The 18703-nt window shown below is 39.0% G+C and overlaps 1 protein-coding gene across 2 annotated transcripts in view; it reads left to right on the forward strand.

Moving 5' to 3' along the window:
* The window catches only part of LRP5 (LDL receptor related protein 5), a 135810-nt gene that overhangs the window by 91897 nt on the left and 25210 nt on the right, over positions 1–18703 (forward strand). For both annotated transcript variants that reach the window (XM_048949683.1, XM_048949684.1), the window contains exons 8-11: positions 12651–12867; positions 14066–14355; positions 16306–16532; positions 16875–17059. In XM_048949683.1, the coding sequence (XP_048805640.1) occupies positions 12651–12867; positions 14066–14355; positions 16306–16532; positions 16875–17059 (919 nt within the window). The remainder of the gene's footprint in view (positions 1–12650; positions 12868–14065; positions 14356–16305; positions 16533–16874; positions 17060–18703) is intronic.

Consider the following 18703-nt stretch of genomic DNA (forward strand, 5'->3'; position numbering starts at 1 on the left):
CAGGGATTCATGTTACATTTTTAAAATTTCTCTGAAACCAAGAATACTTGAAACATTTATTTTAGAATTTAAGCCAAGATTCCCACCCAATCAGTTTGTCTCGAGAGCTGAAGACTAAAGCACAATGCCAAATAGAAGTTACAGCCCCCCTACCCCCCAAAAAAAACCAACAATAACAACAATTAAAAAAAAATACACAATAAAAAACCAAACCAACAAGCAGCCACCCACCAAGTCCTAAAGCTAAACAGACAAAACAAAAGGGGAGAGGGAGGGAGAGAGGCGCTGAAATGAAGAGACTCGCTCAGTCTTGCAGGAAGCCAGGTTAAAAAGAAAGAAAGGAAAGGAACAACTCTTCCCAGCCAAGCATTCGAAGAAGGGATGGGATGTGGAGAAAGTACAGGTGCGATTAATGATTTAGTTCTTGTTTAGAGGGCACTTCAGTAAATATTTAATATTGGCTGTGTTCCAACCAGTCTGTTTTGCTCTTTCCCCTTTCGTATTCTTTTCTGCACTGACAAGATCATTTGTTTAATCCTTTTCTTGAAGAAGTTGGTCCTATTCTTTAAACTGGATGTTAAAATCTGATTTTACCTAGATGTGTTTTCCTTTCTCGAAACAAAATGAGAGTCGTTCTTGTTCCTTGTTGACTCTCTCAGCTTTCCAGTGCATCTCTTAAATATTGAGAATTTGGACTTAACTTACATGCTTCCCCACCTGTCCTCTATTTCTTCCTACTCCGCCTCAACAAACAAATGTCATTCTGGCATTTGCATACTAGGAAATCAGGAGCTCTTTGATGAGTGAAGACCAAGGCCTGAAGCTGTCCCCAGTCACCACTTAGCAGGCAGCTACAGAGACGATCTTTTCTGTAATCTGCTAAAAGATCTGAGGGGATATTGATAATCTGCAGCCATATATCAGACATCCCATGAAGCACAGGAGGGAGTTATGTGTGTTTAAAAAAAAAAAAAAATTCCTACCAATTTATGGAATAATTCTTTAAAGAATTGTTATCCCTTGTCCCAGCTACGTTAAACTTACATCCTTGCCTACTGAATGCTCAATTCTCTGTCTTGTGGGAATAAGAGCCTTTCAGTATTACAAAATGAGTACAACCGATATTCATCCTTATGAGTTGGAGATGGCTTCTTCTGAAAGGCAGGTCCACTAGGTCTGCTGCTCTCCAAACTAGGCAGAATGGCAGCTGCTTGGCGTACGGCAACCTGTATCTGCATCTTCCCCTTCTCTGCCACAGGCAGACTGGTAAGTTTATTGTTGTTAGACATCTTTGAATCTGACACTGATTCTGCTTTGCTTCTCTCCCCTGAAATCTGCTGCAACACAACATGTTCTTTCTCCATCCAGCTCCTCCTTTTATTCTGGTTGACGTGGTGATGTGGATCCTGCTCATATTGGAAGTGATTGGTGTTGATTAAAAAAAAAAAAAAAAAAAGATATCATGGCTCTCAGAAGTCAAGGTGAGCAAGTCAGATCCTGTAGTTCTGACTGGGGACTGCTTGCTGAACTGACAAAAAATCCAAAACCAACCAGAACCACAAGAAGTACATACCTGCTGGCTTCCCTCAAAGGTGAAGCTATCCCATCTTGAGCTCTTCCTGAGGCCTGTCTTATACCTGTGCCTGTCTATAGATTGTTTTCATGTGATGGGGGCAAGCTTGTTTCAAATGCACACACTGCAGAAATGTATGGCTCACATACATGTGACTAATTATTCTGAGTTTCTGAACATACAAGTCATCTTCCTCATTCCTAAACTTAGATGAGTTGGATATGACAGTGGAAGTTTCTTATGCTATTGTATCAGTCTCTGTGAGAGTACAAGTCTGTTAGGTGGTCTTTGGCCTGCAGTTCTCAATTTAAATGTACTTGCTGGAAGGCTATAAGGTATGATGACTTTATGCTTTTGTAAGAAGGAAATCTGATGTAGATGTGTATCACTTGGAGCATGCACCACAGGTTAATTACTGACACTTGTGTTCTTTCTATAAATGGTGCTAAGTAGAGCTATATTAAGATGCAGCTAGCCTCAGGCTTTTTATTGCAAGAGACAATGAGTGCCTTAAGAATTGTATTTCAACCTTCCCTAGAGTATTTTACAAGGGATTTTACCAGTTCGTTATTACTGGTGAAATGGTATATTGAAATGAAACCCCTTCAGATAATTATAAATGAAAAAGACACACACCTGAGGACCTAGTATTTTAAAGGCCAGAATGAGGCCAGTCGTATCCCTGAAAATCCTGTATCCTTCCTTTCTATGCTTTCTACTGAACGGTACAGCAAGCTTAAAGCTAAAAGTGCTGTGTGAGGTATTAGCTCAAACGTATAGCTGGATCTAATGCAGGAATGCTGAGCCCTTTTTGGAACAGGGATAGAATGCCTCACAAGTGTTGGGGCCCTGAACATTGAGCCAAAGTTTAAATCTAACTATAGAAAAGAAGTTGAATATTTGTGTCCATGAAAACTGAAACCAGGTCTCCTTGCAGACTTGCAAACTTGGTGGAGATTATGCTGAGAAAAACATTGTCAATTATTGAGTTTGCTAAATGAGCCATTATTACCATGTGGGGTGGGCAGAGATCTCTAGTAAAGCAGGGGCTGCACAGTCAGTTAATGTACTTCAGCTGGCACTGGGAGTCTTCTACCTAAAGCCCCATGGGAGGTAAGTTTCCTGTGAGGTGGAACTCAGCCAGCATTCTCTGGAGCTGGACTTGACCCTGGAGTGAGATGCTGGAGGCAATGATTTATGCACATGGAGTATGAATGCAGCACAGTGTCTCATTTTGAATAGCTGATGTGCTTTTGAAGCAGGCTTCTTAAATAAAAAGGCAGAAGGTAGCTGAAATAGACTGTCTAGCCTTTTTATGAGCTGCTTTCAGTGTTTTAAAGTTGGCTAAAGGAATGTGTAAAATATCAGTTGTGTTATGTTGAGAAAAACTACGTCTTGACTAAACAGTCAAACAAAAGAGTTCGGGTGTTCACTGGATAAAGCTTACAGAGAACATGGGAAGTGTAACTTGCAAATCGTAGTATGCTTGTTCGTTTATAAAGGCAGACTTTTTGGGGGGGACCCATCTGTAATTGTCCACAAGTTTTTGGAGAAAGCTGGAGCGTTAGTCTGTAGATTGGGTTGGGGAATAAGTCCTGTGGTACAGTGCATTGGAAGACAGTCAAACCGTGTTCTTGTGTTAGGCATGCTCCACCCTGCTCCCCCCAGTACAATTGTTTGCTTTCTCTTTTATAATTAAGATTACAGAGCACCTAAATCTCCTGCTTTCTTTAGTCACAAGCGCTAGGAAAGGCAAACTTAAAAATTGCAAATTGTTTCCTAAAATTATTGTTACACAAATACTAAGAGGGTAACAGCAAAGTATCTGTTATTTGTAAGTATTTGTTAACTGCTGGTCTCTTACCTATCAAAATCTGAGTCTGATACCCAGTGTCACAAGCTAGAATTACAAAAGTCATCTGAGCCTCCACAGTACACACTGAGACACAACTTCTTTTTCCTCTTTGGTGCCAGTCTATCAAGAAATGGTAGTTAATTTCATCACAGTGGCAGAATTAGGTTTAGTTTGCAATATCTTTGATATGAGGTATCTTGATAGTCGGGCATATGGCACGCAGATTTTCCCACTGCATCAACCATTCCTCAAGTTTTTCTGATGCAATGTAGAGTAAGCTTTTGAATTGAATGGAATCATATAGATCAAAATGGAAGCCTGAAGAAATATTTGATAATGCCACACAGGTGGTACTACTACCAGGTTCGTCAACTAGGACAAGCTGTGGTGCCATGAAAGGAAATATTTCAAGAGTAAGTCTGTCACCTATTACAAATTTATTACTTTAAAATATGCTTACAAGCCCTGTCTTTCTAGATGCAGCTTCTGGCTATGTATGTGTGTGTACACCTATGGAATAGTTAAAGCCTACAGATGGTGAAACCAAATGGAAATTTGTATATTGTTAGCAATGCATGCATTTTTAAAAATGCCTGGAAATCTATCTGAAATATGAAGATTTTGGCTTTTACTTTGAATTTAGAAGGAGAAACTTGGAAGTTCTGTTAAAAACAAAACAAAAAAACAAACAAAAAAAAAACCCAAGCCCTGCACTTTAGCAGGTATTTTTCCTTTGCTCTTTCTCTTAATCTAATTAAATCTAAAGTAAAAGAGAATTCGGGGTAGTTTTTTTTTTCTGCTCTGGTTGTGTTTGTGGCTTATTAACATAATTGCACCAAAACTGGGCTTAAAGCTTCTCGTTTCATAGCAGTGGTGTGGTTCACAGTCACCACCACTGCTGGCGGATTGTTGGTTTGCTGTCCATTCCACGTGTGCTGGAGACCACAGTGCAGAAGAACTTAGAGTATAAGGTGGAGTGCAAAGAGTGGAGGTGGGAAATGCTCATCTCTGTTTCTTTTTTAAAGAAATAGTTAATAAAATAGCTTCACAGAACAGTATATCTTTTGTGCAAATGCTGAATGTATTTCCACACAACTGGCTTTCAGCTTAGGGATCATGATTTTGGCAGAAGGCGTTCACCAAACTGCAGATGTATGTTGTGCATAAAACACGTTACCATGTTGTATTAATGTAACATGGTAGTGACTGTGTCATTGATGTTACTACAGAAAAAAGCCTCAAAAAAAGAAAAAAAAAAAAAAAAAAGTATTATTCAATTTCTGTATGATTGTTCTGCATAAAGAAGAAAAAGTGCGAATATAGAATCATAGAATCCTTGGAGTTGGAAGGGATCTTTAAAGGCCATCTGGTCCAACTCCCCTGCGATGAACAGGGACACCTACAGTAGATAGGAGCTCAGAGCCCCGTCCAGTGTGACCATGGATGTCTCCAGGAACGGGGCACCCACCACCTCTCTGGGCAACCTCTGCCTCACTGCCCTTGTAAAAGTCTTTTTCCTTATACCCAACCTAAATCTTCCATCTCTCTCAAAAAGAAACTGGTGATCATTATGTATCGTTCTGTACTATAATTTATTCAGTATCATGTAGGCAGTTGCGAATATCCAGTAATTTTGCAGGGCTGGAACTGGAATGTGGAAGAAAAGGTTTCCATGCTTGTGGTTCGCTCTTTTCTACCTATAGGTTTATGGTGTTTCTTCAGCTGGATTCTATTCACACAGGCCACATGATATCATACATCCCAGGACAGGCAGGAGTTGCTGATGCATTCCCTGGAATCTAGGCCTTCAGTGCTCTCTGAGAAAGATTGGTGAAAAAAAATCTTAAGAGCACTTTGCTTCAGGTCACAATTGAGTCAAGAACCTTCAAATGAGATTTGTAGCAAAATATTGAGATTTGTTTAAGTCAGCACTGTAGCTGAGAAAGAACAGGAAAATAAATTAGTTTTTCTCTGAATTAAATCCTTGGTCTGATTGACAGAACAGCCACAGAAATGTGTATACTGGCACAGAATGAAATGAGAACGATCTGCAAAGGCTGGTGTGTAGGAGTGAGTTTTGGACCATCTTTTCCAGTGGCTGTGTCAGTTTAAACTGATCACGAAACTACAGTGCCATTGTGTGGTTAAAATTCTAGCCTCAGCTTATGTGTGTCTGTTGAGAGAGGTAAATGAGCATCCTGAAATCTCACTTTGGCTTAAATTTTCTGAAGTTTGCAGAGACAAGTGTTCGTCTGGGAGAAGACTTAGGCCTCCTTATGGGTACCTGTCAAACTGTACTGGCTTTCGTAGCTCTTAATTCTGAGCCACAAGTAAAGGGAAGATGAGATTGAAGAACTTTTTCCTAGGAAGCATATCACTTGGCTTTGCACTGGTAGCAGTGAAAGCCAGGATAACCTGTTTCATGCCTTATGTGCTGTATAAATCAGCTTTACAATTAAATTTATTGAGCACGTTTTGTTTGCAAATTTACGTATTCATACCTCAAGTTCTTGTTCAGAAGTAATCATTTTTAGATTCCTCGCCATTTTTTTGTTGGACAATAAAATGGTTATTTCAGGTATTTCACATAGAGCTATGGATATATATTTTTTAATTTTTGTAGGCAACTTACCAGTGATTTCCTAAAGCTGCTTTTTTTTTTCTTGTTAGAAATTCCAGCAGGTTTGAATAAATCTTAAACATATGTTTCTGATTAATTTGCAAGCTTTCTGCAAGGAAATTTGCAAGTAGACCAATAATATGACTGCAAATATTTTTGTTTAATTTAAAATGTGTGCCTTATTGCTGGGTTAAAAAGAATAAAATAGGAGGCAAACAAAAACCAACAGTGTTATGCCACGCATAAGCAAGTGCTCAGCTGGGGTTATGCCTTTGTGTTACACTGGCAGATAAAAGTGACAGCCAGGTTGAATGCTGTTGTACTTGCTGCTGCCCATTAATTCAATTTTTTAGATGAGCTCTTTTTAAATTATGGTTCGTGTAAATTAATTCTGGTCTTTGATATTGAACACTAATTGCATTTTTCTGCAATTCTCATTTGCTTTTAGCCTCTTTATTTATTTGTGTTACAAGTATTGTGAACCAGAAGTGCCCCATCCAGTCTAGATATGAGCTCTGCCTGCTACTGCCAAGAGAAACAGCTTTGGATTTACGTTCATTGGGTACAGCCCCATGCTTTGTTGCTGGTCACCAGCCCACCCCTCTCCTCTTCTTGGGGGTAGAGGTTGACTGAAGAAGGGAAAAGCTCAAGAGGGCATTTTGACTAGACTAGTATTTCTCAACCAATTTCTTGTGGATCTCTCATTGTCTGTAAATAGGTTATTTGAAAGAGAGAAATAGCTATGTTTAACTTAACCCTAACTTGAAATGAAATAGAAATTACCATGGTAACGCTGAGAAAGGAGACAGGTCTTTTCTGTAGAAGGGTTGACATCTTTGACTTCTTCAAGAATTCTGGTTGGATACTCCAGTTGCGCATTCTTTTTTTTTTTTTTTTTTTTTTTTTAAATTTTTTTTTTTATTCAATAGCTTGCCACAAATTACTTCTCATATCAAGCTTATTATTTGAAGTCCTTCCTTCGTGCTGTGCATATGTAGGTTATAAATGTTTCATCAGTTCCAGTTTCAAAAGCAGGAGTGCTACACGCTTCTCTCATGTAACTACTGATAGAACATGAGGGAATGGACTCAAGATGCTCCAGGGCAGATTCAGGCTGGACGTTAGGAAGTACTGCTTTTCTGGAAGATGGTCAGGTGCTGGAACAGGCTGCCCAGGGAGGTGGTGGAGTCACCGACCCCGGTGGTGTTCAAGGAACGGTTGGATGCATTGATGGACGTGGTCTAGTGAGGGTGATAGGTGGATGGTAGGACTGGGTCATCTTATAGTCTTTTCCAACCTTTGATTCTGTGATTCTATGCTAAATATTTATATGATGTGCTATTTCCACAGACTTCTGAGTATCTATAGAGTTGAGAAGGTGATTGGTTTTACTAAGGGGGACGTAAAAATATTACAGGACTATTCAAATCACTTTGGAGGAAAGGGAGACGAGGATAAAAGCAAATAAAAAGCAAGATGTGTATTTCTTATTTTAAAACCTATATATTTTTCCCCTTTCCCAAACTAGTTAACTAAAGTTGGAGAGGGATATTGTTTGTATACCAGATGTTAGCTACAGAGTTGCTGAAGGCCCCTTTAAACTACTTACAGAGGTGTTCAGTGTTTCAATATTAAAAAGTTTGTTTGCAGAAGGTAAGATTTCCCTGAAGTGTATTAAATAAGCAACTTGCACCTAAAAACCAAATTGAAATACCGATTCAGTAAAACATCTGTGCTTTAGGTTCTAGCCACCAGTTGCCATAAATTAGTTTTGAGTATGTTTGCATTTAACTTTTTCCCCTTTTAAGGAGCTAGGCATGCCATATAATGTTCCTGCTTAGCACAGAACAGTTGCAGGATTTACCAGCTGCACCTTTAACTGTTTGATATCCTGTAAGCAGAACTAAGTTCTGGTAATGTCAGGCTGATGTAACAGTGCTTCGTATGGAGAACATTAGTTGTTCCTAGATTAGATTTATAAAATGTAAACAGATTCAAGATTACAATCACGCTAACACCACCTTCCCAGCAAAAAGAAATTTATCTGTTCATCAGTGTCTGTAGGAGCTTATTACGAGTGCTTGTGTTTTGTAAAGTCTGTCTGAAAATGCAATACTCTCTGTGGAACTGGAAAAGTATTGTCCTAGGAGACAAGTCATTGATGATCATCAGGTGTGGTGGTAATTTAATATGAAAAGAACGAACAGGTCTACCCTGCAAAGTAACAGCCACTTTACATGCTGATACTTTCAGCACAGGTACAGGAATATATTTTGTTTATATAATTCCCAGTGAAAATGGGAGATTGCTAAAAATTACTCAAGGCTGTATTTTTTGTAATGTAAAGTTATGCTGTGTTGTATTTGGCTTCTTTGTAGGTAGTTTTTGGGATTTTTGGTTTTGTTTTTTAACAGGTCACCAATTAACATTTTACATTCATTTGACAGCGTAGATTTTATTTGTATGAGACAGAACAAATGGATGGGGTGAAACCATTCTGTATGAGATGACATGTAAGTCAGTAGTAGTAGTCAGAATGGAAGGACTCTGTTGATAGTCTTTGATATTTGATATTGATATTTGTTGATATCTTTGTATGATACTGTCAATATAGTCTCTGCCTTATAGTTTTAAATCCTTACTAATGGATGGATCTCAGGATCAGAGGCACTTTTGAGAGCTCTCCTGAGATAGGCTTTTATTATTATTGTGCTCCAACTACTTTTTGTTCTTCTGTGTGCCAGTGTGGCTCTTTGTTGGCCATTACTGCTGTGCTTTAGCTTTATAAAGGTGCTTGCGAGGGAAGGCTGTCAAAAGAGTCGTGAGACTTGATAATCCTACTTGTAATCCTCTTTATTGAGCATCTCAAAGTGGCTTTTGTGTTACGAGTGAAAATCTGACACACGTGTAGCCACTGAGAAGTATCTTCTGCTACTTCCTCAGCAAGCTAAAATGTGATCTGTAGTGTGAAAAACGATGGAAAGCCTCTTAGAGGAAAGAACCTGTATGTAAAGGATGGTACTGTGTCACTACCTGCATTTGCAAATTGTGGAGTCTGCAAATCTGCAAACCATCTGTGTGTAAATGGACAGATGGATCTGTTGTCCAGCTGTCCTCCGACCTGTTTTGATATGTAGGTTCTGGGACTGTCTGCTTTACTTCTGTTCTCTTCTCTGCTTGCCATATCTGCCAACACATGCCTGGCATTAAACCTCTTCAGAATGAGAAAGGAGGAGTCCTCTTTTATCCTGTAGCATTGATGAAAGGTGGTTCTACTTCAGCTGTTGGAAATGTTAACGAACGGCTTAAACCCAACTGAATATAGACTATGGTACGGACTGCTCACAGCTGCTTTACTCTTCTCTTTTGGATGCAGGCTTTTTGACCCTCTGGAGTTTTCCATTTCTCTCCCTTTTTCTTTGTCTTTTTCTCTCATGTTGGCTGCCACCCACATGGTTTTTCCTTCAGGTTCTTTCTCTAGCCAGAAAGACTGGGCATAATTCCCTTGAGATGCCTTCTTAGGGTCTTCTGGAGAGAATTGTCGGAAGCCATTCAAGGACCTTGCCTTTCCCACAGGCTAAAATCACACACCGAGAAGAAAGCCATAGACCTGCAAGACTACCAACATAATAATGTGGCAGTCATAATGTTTTATCAGTGCCAACCTTCTGTGTCCGCTTACTGCTCAGAGATTTAGCTCATCCCGAGAGCTGGTTTCCATTTATCTCAGCTTTGTAGCAATTGAATAAATTTTGTCTTTTCTTAATGAATTAAATATAGGAGCAAGGTGTCTGAGCTCCCTTTGTTGTTCTGTCAAAAGACTTATATGCTGAATAGTTGTTGTCTTTCACAGATGCGCTTGAAATACAACTTGACTACATGAATCACACTGATGTGTAGAATTTAATTGCATTGTTTACTTTAATCTTCTTCAAAGAGCCAAGAGCTTTTGAGTGTTATATTTGGAAATGTTAAGTTGCTTTGCATACTCTGCAGCAGCATTTAATAAAAAAAAAAAAAAAAGCACACCTTATCACCTCGCTGTGCTTTTGTGTGTAATTCACTTCATTAAGGCATTTGATGTTGATTTTGTTTTGCCCACCACAGGTTTTGGCTGAGCTTTGTGATGCCTCGTTAAGAGATTTGTTATTGAAGTCTGAGGACTAATCAGGGGCTGTGTCTGTTCAAGGGGACCTTTCAGTGTTTCGTGTGGAAAGCAGAACAGATTTTAGCACTGCATTTGTCCTTTGACCTAAGTCAAAAATCCATTGATCAGTTATTGAAAGAGGATGAAAACTCTTAGGAAAAAAATACCCACTCTCCTCTGCCTTTAAGGTGTGTTGAAGAGAAGCTGTGCATAATAATGGGAAAAATGCTCCATAACAGCTTCCCTTTGGCTGCAGTCAGCAGCCTGCACGCCATAAATGATGAGATAATAGGATATTTTATGAGCTGTGCAGTTCTAGCTTGTGCTTCTGGCCTTACTGTGAGGACTGTTTATAGGGTTTTTTCCTGTGTCCTCGTGGTTTAAGTTAATGCTCTGGAATGGAGATGAATCTCTGGAAAGATGAGTGACAGCAAAATCCAGAAGGCAGTGTGCCTGTACCTTCGGTGAACTGCTTGACCTGTCTGCTGCTGTGAGGCAGCCTAGTTAGCACTCAGTTAGTGCTTCATGCCCACTGCTGTGGATTGGCTATCACCAGGCAGGGTCTGCAGCCCATCACACCACCCCTCCAGGTCAGAGCTGCACTTTGCATCCAGGGGAATCTTGCTGGGATCCCCAAGCATTCTGCTGACACGTTGGAGAGCAGGAGTGTTCAGACAGAGAGGAAATGCTTATTCCATCTCCTTCTTAGCCAAAGCCTGAGCCATTAAACATTTGTTTGCTGTCTGATTCTACCTTTTTGGTCTCCATTTCTTCTGTGCTTGATCAGGAGGACTAGATTGCCTAACAGGCTTTCATTTAGTACTTTCAGTAGTGAGCGTGGTAGTTGACATCATGCACAGGTGTGCATAGATATTAATTAATAGGAAAAAAAGTATTTTTCTGTGTCCTCGGATCCAATCAGAGCCTGGTGTATTTGGTCAACAGCGCTGGTGCTTGAACTATATTTGTACTGCCCATTATCTGTAGAAGTAGTCAGAAATGTGCTGGTTTGATCATCGTCCTACTGATGCACTGTTGTTTTTGTAAAGGAAATTGTCTTATTTACAGGACGATGCACCAGTTTGGCTCTGGCACCTGAGTATGCGTGATGAACTTTTGAACTGCAGTACAGCCTGTGGGATTGATACTGTTCTAAATAAGTGAGCATTTGGGGTTTGCCTGGACATGATGTAATGAGATAATTGCAGAACCATTTGGCTTTTAACCGCAGACGTAACCTTTTTTTTTTTTTTAAATGTACTTTATTTAGCTTCATAAAATAAAAAGGCATTAATCTTAAGTCTCTGCTGCTTCATCGTGTGATGGATTGGATGACATGAAACTCCTCCGAAACTTAGTTTTAAAGAATGTCAGTGTTATTATTAAGTGTCTCCAGCAGGAGGCTTTCTGTCTGGAAGGAATCCTGAAGATGTCTGTGCAATAGCAATGCAAAATGAACTGTTACAGCATTGATTTCTTTTGTGTGTAGCATGGTTAAACGCAGCGTGCAGCATCTGACTGCTTACCTCTGCTGTTGCACTGGTGTTGTTTGGGAGATTAGGGTGTTCCATGCGTGCTACCATTTATGATTTTTTTTTTTCCAGCTAGAATTCATCTAGTAGAATCAGTGACAAAGTGTTATTTGTATTTCTTTGATGTGGAAATGTTGTTCCCCCAAAAAACATATAATCAAAGAGATGTGCATTACTTTCACAATTTTGGAAAGTATTGCAAGTGCGACTGTAATAGGAACAGCAAGTTTCAATCTGAAGGTTTCTGTTGTTGTTATTTGGATACCTACCACACAGGTGTGTGTGCACGTTAAAAGTCAAATACTAATTTAATAAGATGTGATTATCACTTATCACATACAAAAAATAAATTGTGTGCACCTGTTGTCTACCAGGCACAGACAGAGCCTTACAACTTACTGTACATGAAATTGTGCTAAAACTGTTGATTTGACTGACCACTAGCTTGTTAGATGTCTAATGGTTTAATATTACATTGCCTTGGATAGTGGATGTTTTTAATATGAAATAAATATGGCTGAGACACTTAACTGCTTACAAGTCAGGGAAATACAGAGTTGAAATGACTGTGTTTGTTTTCAAATCTTTAAAGGAAAACAGGAGCGTTGTACAGGGAAGACAACTTAATTATCTACAGAGTACAAGTTTAATATTTTGATTCTGAATAAAGAAATAATGATTGAACGACAGTAAAGAGAAAATTGTTTAAATTTCTATCTCAACCACAGGTAATGCATAGCCTAGATTAAAGCATAGCAGTTGTCCACCTGTGAAGCATTTCTAGCAAAAGATGGAAGCTTGAGTCATGTTAGAAAAGAAAATTACAGTCTTTTGAATTAAATACGGTACAGAGCGTGATGCTGTCCGCAGTGAAAATTTTCAAATAGAACTTACTTTTTCCTGTTTTTTCGTGTGTCTCACAGGTCATAAATGTTGATGGAACGATGAGGAAAACCCTCCTAGAAGATAAACTTCCGCATATATTTGGGTTCACACTGCTGGGTGATTACATCTACTGGACTGACTGGCAGAGGCGAAGCATTGAAAGAGTTCACAAGATAAGGGCTAGCAGAGACATCATTATTGATCAGCTGCCAGACTTGATGGGCCTTAAAGCAACAAGTGTTACCAAAGTTTTTGGTAAGAGTAGTCGATCACAGTGCGAGTCTAAAGTAGTTTATAGAAGCTCTTGCTTTCACTAAGCTGCTGTTCATCACTTGTAATGAGAATAACTATGGTCTTTAGTGTTTGAAACATTTTAAAAGAAAGCTGCACTTGTTTTTGTAAAGTTGGGAAAATAGAGTGTTGCAAAAGACATTTGGGCTTCCAATTTTATAATGATATTCAACCTAAGTTCTCTGCAGCTTCCACCACACTCTGAATCTTTTTGAAAAGAATTTTATTCCTGGCTTTGGTCTCTAGAAGTTCTGGTGCTCACAGGATTGCACCATTTTCTGTTGCCCTTTTCCTGTATCAAGTCCCAGTGTTCTTCCATTGGCAGAATAAGTTTTACTACATGGAATGATACAGGTAGAGTTAGTGGCTATTACAGGGGTACCTGAATGCAAACAGCACTCTAATTTTTAACATCTCAGCAATTAAATCTTGCCCAGAGTGCTTATCAAGTAGATTGAACTGTAGAAACCTCTCACAATCATGTGGAACTCTTCATTTTACTTGAAGGACTGTTGAGTCTTCAGATTGTAACTTGGTGTATGTTGACATCAGACTGTATGTCTTAAAAAAGGAGAACTAAAAGCTGGATGAGTCTGATCTTGGAGATTTTTTTGTGATAACGTGTGTAGCTAAATCTCTGATTCCAAATGATGGAGAAAGACGCTCATTTGTCTTTGGATCCTTACTTTTCCCTCCTTATTCCTGCACTGCCTGGTCACGGTCATTGACTTGAACAAAATAAATGAGAGATTGTAGTGATTGAACAGCTGGGAAAGAGCTGCAGCTATCCAGTCCTTTCCTCATTATTTTGTATCATTGAACTCAGACACATTTTTAAAACTGATGATTTCAAAGAGGTATAAAGATGGAGTACTGGACAAAAAATAGCCAGGCTGAATATGGATAATTGCTTGCATTCAGTAAAGGAACTAGTCTTTGGGGAAGCTATAAAATATGTTTATGGCAGTTCTTCATATATAGGAAGGGGATGCAACCAGTCTTCTAATGTCTGGCAAGAGGAAAAGAAACAATTTTGAATTACTCTATTAATGATCTATAGGGTTAACTTATTTTGAAAAGTTACATTTTTTCACTCAGCTTTACCCCTCCTCTTCCCCCTATCTCCATAATATACCAATATCTGTTTTGTTTTGTTTTTAAGGGACTAATCCATGTGCAGAGAACAACGGAGGCTGCAGCCATCTGTGTTTCTTTACACCCCAGGAGACCAGGTGTGCCTGTCCCATTGGCCTTGAGCTGTTGAGTGACATGAAGACTTGCATCATTCCTGAAGCCTTCTTAGTTTTCACAAGCAGAGCAGCAATTCATAGGATTTCCCTTGAAACCAATAATAATGATGTTGCTATTCCTCTTACTGGAGTCAAGGAGGCATCTGCTCTGGATTTTGATGTTTCTGATAACAGAATCTATTGGACTGATGTTAGTTTGAAGGTATTACTGACATGTGAATTCCCTGAATATAAAGCCACAGAGCAGTTTCTTTGATCTAACAAAGGTCTCTGTTACATGATCTATCCTGCAGTTGCTAGTGTTGTCATTGAATTGCATCCAAGGAGACTCTTGGAGATGAAGACAGTTGCATTGTTGAATGCACAGTTGGGTGACAGGCATGTTCCCATTTCAAATAAAAATCCAAAGTGGTGTCTGCTCATGCTGAATGCTGAAGTCTCGGATGCTACATATGCTGCATCCACATGTTTATTGTAGAAGTGCTGTTTTCATGTCACGTAGTAAGCTTGGCAGCCCCCCAAGCTTTCTACCACCTTCCAGTTTTGATTTGGAAGACAACCCTACTTAATATTCGCTTCTAGCAAGTGAACTTTGTATTGCTTGCTGTTAGCCCAAGGCTCCAGCTTGGCACAGAAGAGGCCATGGAACTTGTCTGGTTTCCTCCATGTCATGTTAACTGCCCCCTGCTCGCCTCCATCTCCTCCTAAGTCCTTGTGTTCTCTAGCAGTTTGAAATTCCCTTCTCATGTGTTTGGTTCATATCCAGGTGAATGCTGAAGTGAACACTGCGTTCTTTGTCAGTGTTGCTTTTTGAAGTGAATTAAGTTATGGTAGAAAACAGTGCATTCGCTTCACTGGAACTGAATTTCTCTGTTTAGCCTCTTAATAAGTTTTCCAAGAACAGTTGTAGTTGTCTTGCCAAGGTACCTAAACCATAATAGGAAAAAGTTTACTTGTAGGGCTAGTTTACATACCTCTCTAAGACTAACGAGGGTTGTCTTCAGCACTAGAAGTACTGATGTGGATACCTTTTCTCTAGGAACAGTGCCAATATAACAAATTAGCGTGCTGCAGACATGATAACTAAATAAATCTCAGGCAAGCATGTGGAAAGCTGAGGCTGTGTTTGTCTTAACCATTGGTAGTGGAAAATGCATTACTTCAGCTGTGTCATTCAGATCCTGGTCTGATTCTGTGTAGAACTGGGCAACGTTTTACTTGTATGTGGCCTCCTAAGTTATCCATCATACTGTACTTTCAACGTACATATCACATACATTTCAGCATATCTGAGTTTTCATTCCCCTGTCCCTCCACCTTCTGCATCTTGGCTGCAGGTAGTGCAACTTAAGAGGCGTCCTCCTGTTTTCATACTGCTCTCCTTGATGATCACTACGTCCCTAATCTCCTATAGGCTCTGTTTGTGGGAGGACTCATTTTCGAAAGAGTGTTATACTTTTTCTGAGGTGTGAGTTACACATGTAAAAATACAAATTTTGACATCTGCCTTTTAAAAATATGAAACATCTCGTAGTGCTGAGATGCTACCAAAAGCAGACAATCGTACACTGATCCTGGGTGTTCCCGGTGGTGTGTCTGGAGGTTGTTTCGTTGTTCATTGTTGGGAGTGGCTTACTTATATGCATATACAGTCCTTGCCCTATGACTTATTTTGCTGACTGTATAGAACTAAAATACAGATAGGATCAGCAAATTTGCCAAAGGTGACTGACCATGAGAACAAATTAATTCTGATTTTGCTGAATTTGTGACTTAGTCCTTCAACTTAAAACATTGTAGAGAATTAAATACTCCAATATATGTGTGTTTTTATGTACAAACAGGAGAGAGGAAGAGGGTCAAGGGAGAATCTGCAGATATATTGTGCTTTCTGAAAGTCGTGTCCTTTTAAAGCATTTTGAATTGGTGATAAGAAACTATTAACCTTTCTGAAAATTCAAATCTCTTTATCCTGTAAACTGCTCTGTTTTTTGACAACAGAAGTTTGCTTTTAAAAAGTAACACCAATAGATTGTTGGGTTTTTTTTTTTACTAACCTCTTTGTAAGCTAAATTTCATTACTTTTAAATTACTTTTTATGTTCGTGAAGTATCCATAAATCCTTAAATATTTTTACACAATTGTTTTTCAGACCATAAGTCGAGCTTTCATGAATGGGAGCTCTGTTGAACACGTGATTGAATTTGGGCTAGATTACCCTGAAGGAATGGCTGTAGACTGGATGGGAAAGAACCTCTACTGGGCAGATACTGGAACTAATCGAATTGAGGTAGCCCGCCTGGATGGACAGTATAGACAGGTCCTTGTGTGGAAGGACTTGGACAACCCAAGGTCTTTGGCTCTTGATCCTACCAAAGGGTAAGGGACAGTGTTGTTTTTCTAAGCTTTGCTTCTTTCTTTGTATGTGACAACGTATTTGGCAGATGGTTTCTTCAGGGTCATAAAAAGAAAAAATATGATAAAGGCTTGTAAGCTCCAGAACCCTGAAGGTCACAATGGAAAAACTGAGAATTGTGAATCGTATTTTTCCTTCTTTCTTTAAAAGAAAAAAAAAAAAAACACAAAACACAACCGTATGCTAATTAACTGCCCATAACCATGTGGTTATTCCCAGTGTTTTTCTTTTTTAAGCAAATTTAGAAAACAGAACTGAACTCAGTCTCGTGAAGTTGTATCGTTTTGTTCCGCTTCTCGTTGCAGGTACATGTACTGGACAGAATGGGGAGGTAAGCCTAGGATCGTTCGAGCATATATGGATGGAACGAACAGCATCACTTTGGTGGATAAAGTGGGTCGTGCCAATGACCTCACAATTGATTATGCCGACCAACGGCTGTATTGGACTGACTTAGACACCAGCATGATTGAATCGTCAAATATGCTAGGTAATCTGCTATTAGATTGCATCCCAGAATTACTCCATCAAGTAGAGAAATTTGCAGTGGCCGCAGTAAAGCAACTGAACAGAGTTGTAGAGTGTTTTAGTTGAATCCTTTGAATTATTGTCTCTAATTAGGGGTTAAATCACTTTTTTTTTTTTTTCCCCTGAGATGTTGAGTTTATTACATTCATTAGACCTAAAACCTGCATGTGACTAATTGGTGGTAAGTAGTAATTAGAAGAAGTTGAAATAACATGATTAATATTAAATTTCATGTGTTTCTTGTGTATTGTCATATTTTCCATTAGGATTCCTTTTATTACTTGCATGTGGTGTGCTATGGTTTAGTAAACTTTTTTGTTGGAATCAACATAATTAATATAATGAAAGGAGATAATTTCGGGTTTTTTTGCAGCTGACATAGAGCTTTTGTATCTTTTAACTGTTCTATAATTATAAAATAGTCTTCAAGGTAGTAGGTAAGGCAGGTCACGTTCATGTGTGAGAAAACAGAGGTTATGTAAGTTTCCAAATACCACTCAGTAAATCCGTGGTAAAATCAGAGGTGGAATCCAGAAGCTTGTGACTTGACATCATACATTCCATTTCCAAGGAGAGGCCTTTGTTAGATGGGAATCAGCAACTCTGGTATCCCAAAATAAAGAACAAGGCTGATGTGTCCAACATACAATATTTAAGGAAACTCGTACAGGATTCTTGTAGTAATGCTCTGGTTGGTGACATGCACTATTTCCCTGCAAGCCATTTATGTTTACTTTTATATCTTCCATGAAAACCTACCATTAGAATGAGATTTTTTTTTTAAGGTGTTATTATGAGCCCGTGCCTTCTTGGTAAGGGGAACCTACTACAAGGGTTGATGTTCTTTTATCTGGAGATCTTATGCTTTAGTTGAGAGAGAGAGAGAGGGAAGAAACCTGGGAGAAAAAAAAAACTTCTAATGGGAAAGAGACTTTCTCACACATTTTGAGTGAACTTAACTAGAATTGAACTGAACTGACTTACAGAAACCAAAAAATGCTGTATCGGCATTTTTACTTACCCTTTGCAGTTCCTCATGGTTCTGTATTCAAATCCATACTGAGTTTCAGGTCTTCAGTTTCAGCTGATATTTTTACTTACCCTTTGCAATTCCTCATGGTTCTGTATTCAAATCCATACTGAGTTTCAGGTCTTCAGTTTCAGCTGATATTTTTACTTACCCTTTGCAATTCCTCATGGTTCTGTATTCAAATCCATACTGAGCTTCAGGTCTTCAGTTTCAGCTGATGAGCTAAATATATTTAAGTAATTACTTTGATAGTTTCTCAGTAGACCACTGTGTGTTTCCAAGAAAAAGAAGTGCTAGAAGGAATCACACATTATTCTGGTGATTACTGTGTATCAGTTTTGACTTATGTATGCATTGTCTTGATCTCCAGCTACAGTAAAACACTGATGTTTATTCACAAGATGGTGTTAGAGGTGGATGTTTAGAGAAAGAATGTTCTAAAAAGCCATAACAAAAAAGAAAACAGTTAAAGCTTAGGAGAGCAGAGCCATGCAGTTCTGGATTCCAAGGCTAATGGTGACTTTGGCTTTGGGATAAGTTCTGCTGAATGAATGCTGCTACTTAGAAATTGCTTTA

The sequence above is a fragment of the Lagopus muta genome, chromosome 6, assembly GCF_023343835.1.
Source record: "Lagopus muta isolate bLagMut1 chromosome 6, bLagMut1 primary, whole genome shotgun sequence".
Lineage (NCBI taxonomy): Eukaryota > Metazoa > Chordata > Aves > Galliformes > Phasianidae > Lagopus > Lagopus muta.